Source organism: Ammospiza nelsoni, chromosome Z (genome assembly GCF_027579445.1).
Source record: "Ammospiza nelsoni isolate bAmmNel1 chromosome Z, bAmmNel1.pri, whole genome shotgun sequence".
Taxonomy (NCBI): domain Eukaryota; kingdom Metazoa; phylum Chordata; class Aves; order Passeriformes; family Passerellidae; genus Ammospiza; species Ammospiza nelsoni.
Window position 1 is genome coordinate 70,512,468 of NC_080669.1, and position 13,529 is coordinate 70,525,996.

Here is a 13,529-nt window from a genome sequence, read left to right on the forward strand (position 1 = left end):
CCTGTGGACCTCTCCTTCCTCTGCTGAGGTGGGAAACTCCTCTGCATCACAAACACACGATCACAGCAGCGTTTTATATTCTTTTGAACAAAGATTAGTGCCTCAGGAAACAAACTTTTTGACCACAGGTGCTTGGTTTAAACTAAAAATACCAAACCCAATGCAACAATCTTTTGTTCTTGAAATATTAAATCTTAGAACTACTCAAATGACAAATAGTGATAAACTGACTTAACAACTGCTTCTGTAAGGGAACTGTTTGAACATAAAAGAGAGCTTCAGATGATGTGTTAGGAATAAATTGTTTATTGTGGGGGTGGTGAAGTGCTAGTAGAGGTTGCTTGGAGAAGCTGTGGATAACCCTTCCCTGGAGCTGTTGAAACCAGGCTGGACAGGGCTTGGAGCAAGCTGGGCTGGGGGATGTGTCCCGGGACACGGTGGAGGGCTTGGGACAAGATGATCTCTAAGGGCCCTTCCAACCCAAACCGTTCTATGATTCTGTGATTTTGAAAAGATACTGCCTATAACAAACTGAAATAACATATGAATTGGATAGATTTTGCTATTGTTAGGGTTTTTTCCCACTCTTACAGTCATTATCACTTCATTTGACTGATGCAGAGCTGTTATTACTTGCTCTCTTATATCAAACACTTCAGTTCAAACATCCTTTTGGAAAGTGGTATTAAATATTAGAAGGACTGGAAGCAAGCAGGCTTTTCATCCTAACTGAGGCCCAAACAAATTGTAAGTGATCATTGCTTACTAGCAAGCATATGTTTGAAATTAACACAATGACATTAAAATTTTTGTGATACTTGCCTGTCTTCAGGTTCTGCCTGCTTTAATGCCTTTGTGTGGGCTTTCACATGTCTGTCCAACAGCTGCCTTAAAGGCAACTCTGCATTCACTTTTTGTTTTACTTCCAAGCATTTTTATCCTTACAAACCCGATTTTCAAACTGCATTCACAGATGCCCAACAACACAGTCTATGTTAAATGGGATGGTGTCGTTTCTTCCAACAGAGTTAAATCAAATGTGAAATTCACACTTTTCATCCCTCAGGAATTTCCCTAAAGTAGACACACTGCAGAAATTGTATTTTGGCATGTAGGTGCAACCTTCAAGACAAGGACCGATGAAAAAAAAAAATTTAGGAGTCGCTAGGAGCTATTGAGGACATTTGGAGTAATTTAAACCTTTTACTCAAGTGACTCAAGACTACTCCATGGTCTGACACAGACGTAGTCATAATTTTAGGTTGACAAGTATTCTAAATGACTTCAGGGATCAGCTACCCTTTCACCAGATGTGCACAGAAGCACCAGTGACATGGTCTCAGGAAAACCAAGCCTAGCACAGGCATTGGCTTGGTAAAGGAGAGACTGGTGAGACTCTCCAGGATGACATCCCACTACACTGGGGTGGCCTCCAGGCAGGCCAGGGACAGGAATGGGCAGCAACACTCCTTCACCCTGATCCCAGGAGGTACCAAACCATGCACACAAAACCTGAGATCCAACACAAAACCAGGTGCCTTAGGACACAGCCAGCAAAATGGTGAGTTATAATCAGAGTATACAGACATTAATTTTGTAAGGGAAATCTGCAAGATAAGGTTCAACCCTTTGATCAAGCAGGGCCAACAGTAAAGTCAGTGCCTGATCCTCATCCGAGGGGTTTTTGTTCCCAAAGACAGAGATCACACAGAGCACTGGACATCCTGGGAAAGGAAGTAATCCTGGATTATGGCACAACTTTACATCTGTGTAACACCAATGTACTCAGCCATGGTGTTTCCCTGCACCAAGGTGAGCACTGGTGCCACCACAGAGCACCATCCAGTATCATTCATTGACAAGGAATGGTAGAATGATGATCTCTCTTCCTTAGAAAAGGAAAAGATTGTCTTTTCCAGGTTTTAAACTTAAACAAGCACTCACCATCGTGTGGTCAGTAATAATATGGCATGTTTCTGTTTCACAGCAGCAGTTAGTCCTTGGCACAGAACCAAGCCTTTCAATTAATTTCTTCACAGCTTTTAGTTTCTCTTCCTTTGCTTCCAGAATTCAAAAGCAATTAGAACATGATCACTCTATCTTAGCATCAGGGTAAAGGCTGCAGATTAAAATCAGATTTAGAAATTGCTTAGAACTATTATGCTCCTAGACTTTATTCTCCATTTATTGAGCCTGATCTTTTGTACTCAATAATCTTTTGTACTCAAGGCAAGCAACACTTAGTGCAGCCAGGAAGATATTAAAAATATTTTTGATTTCTAAGTTGGTATCTCAAAGGTATCATTTGAATTTCCTTCCTCCACTAACAGATTTAGTGATTATTTTGCAGAAAGCACACAATAAATGTGGTTACCCTCCCCTAAGACAGAATGCTGTGACAAAAAAAATACAGCATTACCAGGAATTAAATATTTCAAAGCCCCTCTTAAATAAGTTGAATAAGGAATGCATTATTGTGTGTACACATACAAGCACACAGAGGCATGTATGGTGCTCCTTTGCATGTCATTTCAGTGGAAGCACAGCTCAGGCCCTGGGAGCTGAAGGACACCTCAGCAGGGGTGCTAGAGAAATGCAGGTGATGAGCTTCAGCCAGCATCAGGAGGGCAGCTCTGCTCAGCAGATCCTGCTCTGGCAGCTGTCCTCAGCAACGCTGCTTTGCACATCAGTCTGAGAGGGAATGCCATCCCGAGGGATGATGGATCTGGCAGGCTGTCTGTGGGTGATGGAGCCATCCTGGGAGCGCAGGGCAGAAGCTCCGTTACTCACGGAAATGATTCACTCCATCAGCCACCTGTGCCCCGCAGCAGTGTTCGTAAACTCAGAGCCCTGTTCCAACACAACAATTCTGCCAGGCTGGCAAACACCTTCCCTGGGAGGCAGAGCCACAGGACTCCCCTGTGTTGCAAGGGCTAAAGAAGGTCTGAGGAGTTTGACCCTATTGACAAGACTTGGAGTTGACCAGAGGATGTGGTGCAACTTGAAGACCAAGGGGCGGGCAGCTCAGGTTTGAGCACACCAGCAAGGGGAATTGCCCCCAAGAGCTGTACTGGCTCGGAAGTGGGAGGGCACAGCTTGCCATCCCCCAGACAGACAGCTCTTTCAGGGCTCAGCCTCATTATTTGTGCCAGCAGCTGGGCTGGGTTTGCACCACTGCATTGTACTTCTTTGGTTGGAAAGCTTGAGATGGGCTCATGAAAGCAACTTGAAAAGGATTATTTATGTTCAGAGTCTCACACTGCACAGTCTGAGATGAAATCACTGGATTTAAATGATTGAATAAAAATAAATAAATAGATATTTTAAAACACATTTGTCCTGGCCCAGGCAGGAAAAGAAATTTCCTGGTTTACTTGGTTCATTATGGAAAAGACAATTGACACTTTCTCTGGGGTACCAGACCTACCCTTGCAATTTATGGAGTGCCGTCCCACATAGGATTAGAAAGCTAGACCAACTGAACATATGGAGAGCAGAAGACAGGTTAACGTGTTCATGAACCTGTATTATGTATTTAAAAGGAAGAGCAGAAAAAAGAGCAGAAGAAAAGCTGGTATTTCCATCACTAAAACCAGAAAAAATTGATAAACCACAGAAGTATGAAAAGTTGTATCAGATGAAAAGTGATTTAAAAAACTGCATGCAAGAACTGCCAAACTTAAAAGACAGATCTGGAAAGAGCTTGAGGAAGTGCAAAATGAAGAGATCATATGAGAATGGGATTTCATTCAATTTATTTTAAAATATATTTTTACAGTAACCTGCTGCTGCAGAAACCACTTTCCAACAAGGACAAAAAGATATTGAAGTGACTCTGTCTCTCTCGAAAACCCCTCACACAGCCATCTCTCAGTTTAGTCCACCTGTCTTTGCAAACAGCCAGCATGACTTTTGCACAAGAGTTTCAAGGTAATGGTCTTTCATTTAAAGGTAATGTCATAATCTGTTTTCCAGCTTTTTTAGAGCACCCATTTCTTTTTAGAAAGATCCCTAATCTTCATATGGAGGCAGCAGTGATTCTCTCTCATATAGATCTTGCTGCTGTGATCATATTCAATAGTTTTATGTTATTTCAATACTTTATTCCCCATTCTTCACCAACAGTAGCTGGACAAAGAGGCAACTGGATGAGTTGCAGCTACTCAACATAGAGCATGCATTGTGTAAATGAAGAGGGAAGCCATCAGATGGTATTGCTGGTACATGGTGGCTGCTTCTTATGGGGACAGTCACAGTGATGTATCTCACAAAGCATAAGGAGCTTCACCAGATGATTCTGACTGTTCACAGCAATTACAAAGACTTTCTCCCGAGTCACTGAGTACCTGGTCTGCTCCAGGAAGATTTCACTCACTGTAATCTGTTCTGTGTGACTCAGACCTTTTCCATTGTAATACTCTCCCATTTGCAGCTGATGGTGGAAACACAGTGGATGTAGCAGGTTATATATATAAAATCACTCAGCCCTCTCTCCAAAGGAACAGAAGTCTGAAAATCACTGCATGAGTATTTCATATTTTACATGGTCTCAACCTAAAACCTGAGCATCTGGTTTCTCATCTTTCAGGATGTTTGTGATCAAGTACTCCAGCTCTTTACTCCCCCTCCAATTCCTTCATCATCTGCAACACACCAGTAAGCCTTGCCCCAGGGCTGTAGTAAACTAAGCTCTCTGTTATTTAAGGTCTTTGTGCAGCTTGACAGGACAAGGCTTAGCTGTCTACAAGACCTTCTGAGTGAGCACAAGATAGCTCTCAAAGAAAGTCACGGCTAAGAAATTTCAGAATAAAAGATCTTGGTACTGAGAGAGTTCTTTACTTCAAGGAAGTTGAAAATAAACCTGTGGAAAATGAGGACAGAAGAACTCTGTTTATCAAACTTTGGCCATGCTTGTGTTCAAACTCAAGTCCAAGGACTGCTTCCCCTTGACAGTCTTCTGGCAGGGCTGACCCTGCAACAGGGGAGAAGGAGGCTGCTGAAGAGGTGAGAGCAGCTTGAAGGGGACAGAGGCAGCCTCTTGACTGTCTCAGCAGCTGTTGGTGCTTCAGCACAGATTGGTGTTCTGGAAATCAGAGATGTGTCTGGAATCTGTAAATTCCAAGCACTATGAAGCAGTTCGTTTTGACTGCAGCAGTGACAAAACGAATCCATATTAAAGAACTGCTCCAAAAAGAAAAACATGTCATTGGCAGCCACGTTACAATATGCACTTCAAGAAAAAAATAGAAGTTCAGTTCTTACTTCCTAAGCAGTTAACACCTATGTCAGATGCAGAACAAACACAAAGAGCTACTGCACTGTAATTTGAAAGTTACTGCAATCAGTGAGGTAACAGCAGCTTACAATTCTTCAGACTTTATTGACAGTAGTTGACTGTACAGTGGTGCAAAAAATGTGTTATCAGGTGCTCTGTAACTGTTTTGGAAAAACTGTGTCTGCACACTCCTGTCTCTCCCTTTTTATACACTTAGCACAAACAGCTGGGGAAGCTGAGCTCCCATTCTCCTAGAAGTGCACAACAGAACAGTGTTCATCCAAGATGAGGAGTAAGTCTATTTATACTTCCTACAACTTCGGGAAATCCACAGCACCAACTCTGCTATCTGGTAGGCAAACTGCAGAGCCACAGTATCAGCATCTGATGGAAAACCCAGAGTTTTTGATTGTGGTCTTGAAAAAAAACAAACCAACAAGAAACTCCCAATGCTTGATGAAAAAAATAGCACTAAAAGCAAACAATTCCCCCCTTTTTAAAAGACAGACAGTGTCTTTTTTCTGCCGTGTCACATGCCTGAGGTCAATCACAGCCATAATTATGCTTAGTATTGTCCAATGTATTGGAAGACAGCTCCCAGTAACAAGAAGTTTGCAACCCAAGGTGCTATTGTGTTTTCACAAGATACAATTAAATAATGGGATAGATTGGATTTAACGTGATTTGTATTAAACATGGGTCAGAAATCTTTGCAGAGACAAAGAATCAACTTTTAATGTGTTGAAAGCAACCACTATTTAATGCATTGTTCCTATTCTTTTACAGGACTTCAGTAAATGAAGTCCTGTTCATTAATCTATGGAGCTGCTCAAATACAGAACACAAAATGAAACTTAAAAAAAAAAATCAGAAAGACATGAAAAAACCACTATCCAAGTGACCTCCCAGAAGAGTGACCACCAAGAGCAAGCCCTGTCAAGTCTTAGAGGTGCTCTCTCTAGTGAGAACCAGCATGGGGTTAAAAAAGCAACCTCTAGTATCTGCAGCCATGAAATGATCTACCTTCAATTCATTAGATCTCATTCCATTCTGCCTTCAGCATAAACCAACATAGTAACTTACAGTTGGCAATGTTTATTTTTTCCCCACTTTACAGCAAGAGCCAAAGAACACTGACTTCTAGGCAGTGAAATCCATAAGCAATTCTCAATTACCCAAATCAATGATGCATACATGGCTTTGTATTTTGCTGTGCTGTACATTACATAAAAGACACGGTTGCCTCAAGTTGCAGGAATTTACAAGCTTTGCCAGTGTTACAGCAGACTTGCTACAATGTGCAATTTTGTAGAGGCCATACATTGCTTAAAAATCAGGAGAGCAAGACTTTTACCTCATGTTGTTGAATTTTACAAAAGCTTAAATTTAAACTCATCTTCCCTGAGCACTTTTAACTGAGTACTTCACAACTCACAGAGATTTGTGGAGTTTTCCTACATTGCATGTAATACAACTTCAGGCTGTATTATTATCTTATTCAAGGAGCTCATCACTGTTGACAGTAAAAGCAATTTCATGGTGTTTTGAGCAGAAAAGCACCATACTACAACATTTTTTTTCCTAATGCAGAATGTTCACAGTTGACAATTACTCAGCTGGCATCTCTCTGGGCTGTGGTCACCTGTTGGCTCTCCTAGATGCTAGAAGGCATCCAGGGCTCAGTACCAGCAAAGTCTAGGCTAACGCTTGCACAGAAGGATTAAGAGGGGCAGGCAGTTGCCTACTGTGCTGCCAAGAGGCTGGTGATGACAGCTTTTCCACCACTAGAGTGGGTGGCACACATACCAAGACTATATGCCAAGGATACAAACCATAGGCTGCAAGAATTTCTCCAGGTTTTTAACAGCAGCAAGCTAAAAAAAGTTACAGCCACTCTTGAGAGTCATGTCTGGCTTTTGCAGCATTTCCATTTAAGATTTGCAGTTACTGATAGTTCAAGGCTATTTGACTGCAGCTCTGTGAAGGGAAGTATAATCAATGTAAATTTAAAGAAAATAATTTTAAGGAAAAGTGAGAGAATGAAATTGTGGAAGATAAGGAGATTCTTGCTATTTAGAGGTTCCATCTTCCCTCCACAGACTAGAAGCCCCAGTCCACTGAGCTGAGTTTTCCTGTTAAAATGAGAGTGGCACACTCTCCAGAGATTAGCGTGTGTGACTTGCACTCTAGCTCAGCATCCTCTTTTCTGTAAGCCCAGAACAAGTGGTTCCAAAAGCAAGTGCATGTTCAATGCTGTCCCACTGCACACTCTTGAAGTGCCCTTTCCTGCCTATAACACAGGATTGTATAAGCCATTGTAAAACTCTGCTGGACAGAAATTTTAAGAAGATTTTAACAAAAAAACTGACCACTATCATGACTCCTGTCAACAGAGTGAACATCCTCATGGTAGCTTTCACAGGTCAGAGTCATTGCTTTATTTATTTTATATTTTCATGTACATAAAAGTAAAATAACATATCTGAAGAACGGCTATCATAATTAAGTAATCAGCTGCTGAATTACCAAAAGATGACAGAAGCTGTCTGCTACCCAGCTCTTAAGACTCTGTGCCAAGAAAACCTGGCAGTGGTGTTAATAATTGTACTTCTGTGTGCATCCAAATGATGCCTCAGATTTTAGCTTTTATATTTTTCGGATTCTCTGCTGCTTTCGTGTCTAGTTCTGAGCTTCATATTAAAGGATGGTAAGCTCTTGTCTACCTAGTCCTCACAGAGTAGGTAGACAAAACAATTCCTTTCCTAGCCTGGGACCAAGGACAACAACACAAATCTCAGGGCCAAGAGCATAAATGTGGCCTGAAGAGAGAAAAACAAGAAGGATGGGGTTCATGATCTAAAGCTGTAAATGGACAATTAACTCCAATATGGTAATGGACCAGAACTTATAAAAGTGAGAGACCTCGTGATCAGTCATCCATTTTGTGACCATTTTTGGGTTCATCTGGGGTGTAGCCCTGGCTGGGCTCTTGTACTGCCCAAGGTGTATCCATTGAGGCCTTCCAATAAATACCTATTTTATTCTTTAACTCCATCTAGTCTCTGTTCTAGGTCAGCCTACACAAGGCATCAGTTCTGGTGACCCAGCACTCCCAGAAGGGGGGCCCCAGCTGCTGCAGCTGCTGTCCAGGAGTTATCAGAGCCCAAGAACCCTCAGACCTGACAGAGACACATGAGTAGATAAAGGGGAATTCTGTTTGCTACATAAGTTAGGGGGGAAATACTCTATTGTGAATAGCAACAAAGTTTAAGTGGGGGAAGCAAACAAAAGCAAATTTCAGGATTTTCTTTTCCAAATAAATGTGATTTTATATGTGTAACTCAACATGAAAATAACCTACTTTTGTTCAAGAAAAAGCAAAACTAAAGACAAGGCTGCAGTTGATGAAACAGAAAAAAATAAATCAGACACAATAAACAAAACAGCCCAAACTCTATACACTTGTGGAAGGTGAACTAATTCAACTAGATGAATATAAGAGTGTTTTGCTTCAGATAGTCCATTCTAGGCACTTGATGATAATTTCTCATTTAGTTCCAGAGCTCTAACATCTCCATTAGCTTTGGCATTTTCTATAAGCACCTGCAGAGAAAAATAAAGAACAACTTGAGAATTTAAGATTTTCTGTTATTGTCTTAATGGCAATCTGAAATGTACTTTTTAAATTCCTGTTAAACAGTTTTGCTAAAAGATCATCTAACCCATAATCCCCAGATAGGAAGTACTCAACATTATACATCAACTTGCTTAAAAGATCCAAACTCTGCGCTACAGTGGCTGTAATCACTTCCAGTGCTCTGTAAAAGCATCACTAATTACTTTGACAAGTAGTTACCTGCTGGCAATTAAACAAGCAGACCTATTTTCCTGCTGACACACACTAGTCCCCTGCTTTGTATAAATCTTACCTTTATATAATCTCCATTTGCCAAACTCAAGTGTTCTCTGCAGCTGCTTTAAAAAAACTGCCACATCCTTTTCCCTCCCCCAGTTAAATTCACACTTCCCTGATTTATTTTCCACACATCATATTTGGATCTTTTCTGTTAGGGACCTTAAAAGGAGGTCCCACAGTAACCTAATGTTCATAAGCTTCTGGCACATCTCTTGTAACCCAATGACATTATACATACTGAAAAGGAAAACCATTAAGCAGAACCAAGCAAATCTCCAGCCATTATTATAATCTCATCAGCAGGGACTATCATCTCATCAGCAGGGACTCTGCAGAAGCAAGTGCAAGGAGATCACACCAGGATCTTCTGAACTCATTAAATCTAGCTTTTTTAATCTGTGTCTATGCATGTCTGTGTATGGATTTTTGTCTACACATTTTTATATGTACCTCCAGATCTACTTCGTATTGGATTCAACATTTCACCAGGGAACAGCTGATAATATGGGCAAAAGACTTCATCACCAGTCTTCATTGAGTCATTCAGAGTGCATTCAGATTTTGAGGAGAAAAGCAGTTCTCATTATAAGCCAAAATGAATGACACCCCACTTGCACTACATCAAAGAGCTGCATGGATTTGTGAGTTTGATCAAATACATTAGTGAAGTACTGCCAACAAAAACTAATGCAGCATCTACTATGTACTGAAAATAATCTACCATTACACACAAGCCTTTAAGAGAGAGTACAGAGATTCTACTGCTCAGATCTTTTGGGCCAGGGACATGACATGTTCCAGCCAGGCTAGAGGGAATTAACATTATTATTGCTAATATTTTAATTAAATGGTTCTCATGTCTACTGAAGAATTACCATTAAAACTGTTCCAAGTTTGGACTGGAGACTTTACTATTTATTTTTCATTACTGCATGGAGGAATGGAAGATATTCAAACAAACTGGTGTTGATTTCAAAACCTGTAGTACATTTGCACCTCTAGAGCAACATCTTCCTAGCCTCCTTCTACCCCACTTCCCAGTTGCAAGTATAATACCAAACGTAAATAGACAGAGGTTCTGTATAAGGTGGACAGTCTTACATCTATTAATTCACAATCATCTTTGGCATACAGATGTTGCAGGAGGTACCAGCGTGCCACTGACACTATGGTTTCTGGATTGGCTGGTTGGTAAACAATTCTCTCCAACATTCGCCGAGTTTCCCTGGAAACATAATCAAAACATAATCCAAATCAAATTCTACTGAACAGGCCCCATGTAACACAACAGAGCAAGCAACAATGGCCAGAAGCAATATACGGGAAAGGCCTTATTGCAGTTCCTGCAAACAGAGACAAGATATGAAAATGCAGAAGAGAAGGTAATTGGAATAGAGACAAAGTGACTATTTTAGACACAAAGTGTAAAATTCCGTTTGGCTGATACTACCTTCCAACAACAACAACAAAAACACCTAACAAAGAGATTTTCAAATTCACAGCGCCATTAGAAGTCTGGTAAAAACTGGCAACTACATGTAGGAATGTCATATTCATTCAGTGGTGCTCCATCAGCTTTTTTTTCACAAATAATGGAAGATTTGGTTGCTCCCCACATCATAACCCTTTCTCCCGTCTCCCTTTATTTGCCACACTATTTCAAGAATTAATTTCCACTTTCAAGTTTGTTTAAGTTCCTGAACTTAGATCTGCAGATAATGACTACTTGTATTTTTAGACATGGTATTCCACTGACAACTTAACAGATCATGCATACCTTGCTCCCATTTTGCGATTATATTGTAGCAGGGCTTGAAGCAGAACTGCCAAAGGGGAAGGTGAAAGTTTCAAAGCTTCAGTCGTTGCCTCCTGAACCAAGGATGGCCAGTGTTCATTTGAGACATTAGCCTATTATAAAAGTTAAGAAAAAAATAAAGACAGAGTAATAAAAAAGAAATTTTAAAAAATAAAAAGAAGAAAAATCAGTGGAAAAAGTACTTTATGGTAGTATATTTGCATCTCTCTATAAAGCAGGTTTTATTCAAGCTGTTCTGAGAAGCTTTGGCAGGTTAGAAAGACACTTGTATAAAAAATCCTCCAGACTAACAGTGGTTAGAAGTGCCTAGAAAAGTCATATTAACTTATTTAGGATCAGCCTTGCCAGTATTCCCCCGTGCTAATTTGTGCGCATAGTCTTTTGTTTTTTCATACAGATTTTACTAGTGCTTCAGAAACCCTTGCAAATCTTCATACCACATATAAAACTATTCAAGAATGTAAAATTTATCCCCAGAAGTGACATAATTTTTATCAGAAGTCAAAACCAACTTCTAGACTGTAATCACCTAACAGAGCAACTATTGAGCAAAGGCATATATCTTAAGAATATAAGCAACGCAAAGGAAGAAAAACTGGCTTTAGAAAAACCTTATTATCCCCATTGTGTCTGGATAGCATTCAAATCAGTGTACTTGAAAGGGTAACCAAATCTTTTCTTGGAAGATAACTGGGAGACAAGCAATTTTCAAATACAGACCTTTCTTGGACCTAAGCAAGTTTTTCACCAGGCTTTTATACATTTCATTAAACCAGTGCAGAAATGCCAAAAAAATATCCACCTACAGCTTCTCTGCTCGCTTAAAAAGTTGAGATGAGATAATCAAATTCATACTAATCTCATCTTTAAACAAAGTCTTGTTTATTCTTAGGCAATTCAGGCCAGCCCTTGAAGAAATAGTATTAATCAATTTAGGCAGTAACTTGAGACCTCTGTAAGCATTTAGGAGCAAAAAGAAACAAAGCAGACCAAAAACTGACAGAATTACAGCAGGAAAAATATTGTCACTTGACAAATTCTGACTTTGGAGGACAACTCTCTTCTCCAAAATGGAGAAGAGTTTTGCAGCTTTATCCTCAGTAAATCTGACTGTCTTTTCTTACACAAGATCTCAGGATATATGGGGATTGCTTTGCCTGATTTTGATTACCACTGGGTCATTCAACAATTTGTGAAAAAGCATTTGCCAAGATCACAGCAGTATCTACATTTTACAGCAGAATTTAAATTCTGGTAGTGCACTTCAAGTTTCTAGAGTGACACTGCTTGAAGATAATAAACACTTGCCAAGATCCTGAGATATGTTTACTTTGCCCCCCCAGTGCAAGGAATAGAGTAATTTTCTTTATTCCACAAGATATAATTCTCTTAGATTGTTCTTAGGCTTCAGTGCAAGGCATCATATCTGGAAATCACCATACAGCATAAAAATATTTGAAACATGACTGACTGACTCCTCCAGGCACCAATGAACAAAAAGCATCTGTTGAGGCAGTTGTCTGAACAAGACAGACATTTGAGAGGTATGCCAATTTGGTGATCAAACTAAAACTGTTATGGACAAGCCTCACTGAGCAAGTGAGCCTCTTAGGCACAAAGTGGCTCTAGGTGATTATTATGTTGCAACCTGTCTTACAAAGACATGTTCTACGAATACTCCACTGCCCCTTGAAGTCTCATTTTATTCCCTAGCTGTCATTCATAAAACGTAACAGGGGTATAATTTAATGACTACAGAAGCCTTCTATTCCACCATCTTCTGTGAAATCATGCAGTAATGTTATGCTGGTTATCCTACCATGCAGATTTCCAGTGCGAGCATAGCTAGCCTGAGCAGACTGGATAACTTCCCGTTCCAGCTGCCCTGCTGTGATGCCAACTGCAGACTCCTTCTGTAACACATCTCTGCTCCAGTCATCATTCTCTGAGACTGATATATTTTCGCCAGCCACTGAAAATAAACATCCAACAAAATCAGTTATGGAGCCACCAAAACACACATCCATTAGTAGTCCAATTTATGAGAGCATAATATTAGCTGACACCACGCACCCAGTCCTCATTCCAACAACACACTGTGCATTGCCCTGCAGAAAAATTAGTCTGCTGCAGAGCTGGCAGTACACCTCACCACAGTAAATTATTTTGAGAGTTCCCTAGCCTACTCACAGACTTTTTTTGATAGGTTGTCTCAGCTGCTGCCAGCTCTGCCAGCACAAGATGTCCTGGACTTCCTCATGAAGAGAAGGAAAAGGATTCTAGCTTCTCTGTCTTTAATTCTGTAGTCATCACACATTTTTTGAAGCAGATGCAGCCATATTTGCAAATCCTTGTCATGTACATGATATGCATGAAGATGTGCAAGCTATATTTAGAAATACTGTTTGCTGGATCACAAAGTAAACAAAGTAATTCCTTTGCTTTTGAGCAAAGGCCTCTAGACTTTTCCTAGCTAAGGACTGCAGGGTGTCAGAGGAGGCAAAAATTATTAATGCTTTCTG

At 40.3% G+C, this 13,529-nt stretch overlaps 1 protein-coding gene across 2 annotated transcripts in view; it reads right to left on the minus strand.

Moving 5' to 3' along the window:
* Window positions 1–3,743: 3,743 nt before the first annotated feature.
* The window catches only part of SKIC3 (SKI3 subunit of superkiller complex), a 50,757-nt gene continuing 40,971 nt past the window's right edge, over window positions 3,744–13,529 (minus strand). For both annotated transcript variants that reach the window (XM_059492446.1, XM_059492447.1), the window contains 4 exons: window positions 12,827–12,979; window positions 10,969–11,099; window positions 10,293–10,416; window positions 3,744–8,878 (listed from right to left, as the gene is read on the minus strand). In XM_059492446.1, the coding sequence (XP_059348429.1) occupies window positions 8,801–8,878; window positions 10,293–10,416; window positions 10,969–11,099; window positions 12,827–12,979 (486 nt within the window). In that variant the 3' untranslated portion in view covers window positions 3,744–8,800. The remainder of the gene's footprint in view (window positions 8,879–10,292; window positions 10,417–10,968; window positions 11,100–12,826; window positions 12,980–13,529) is intronic.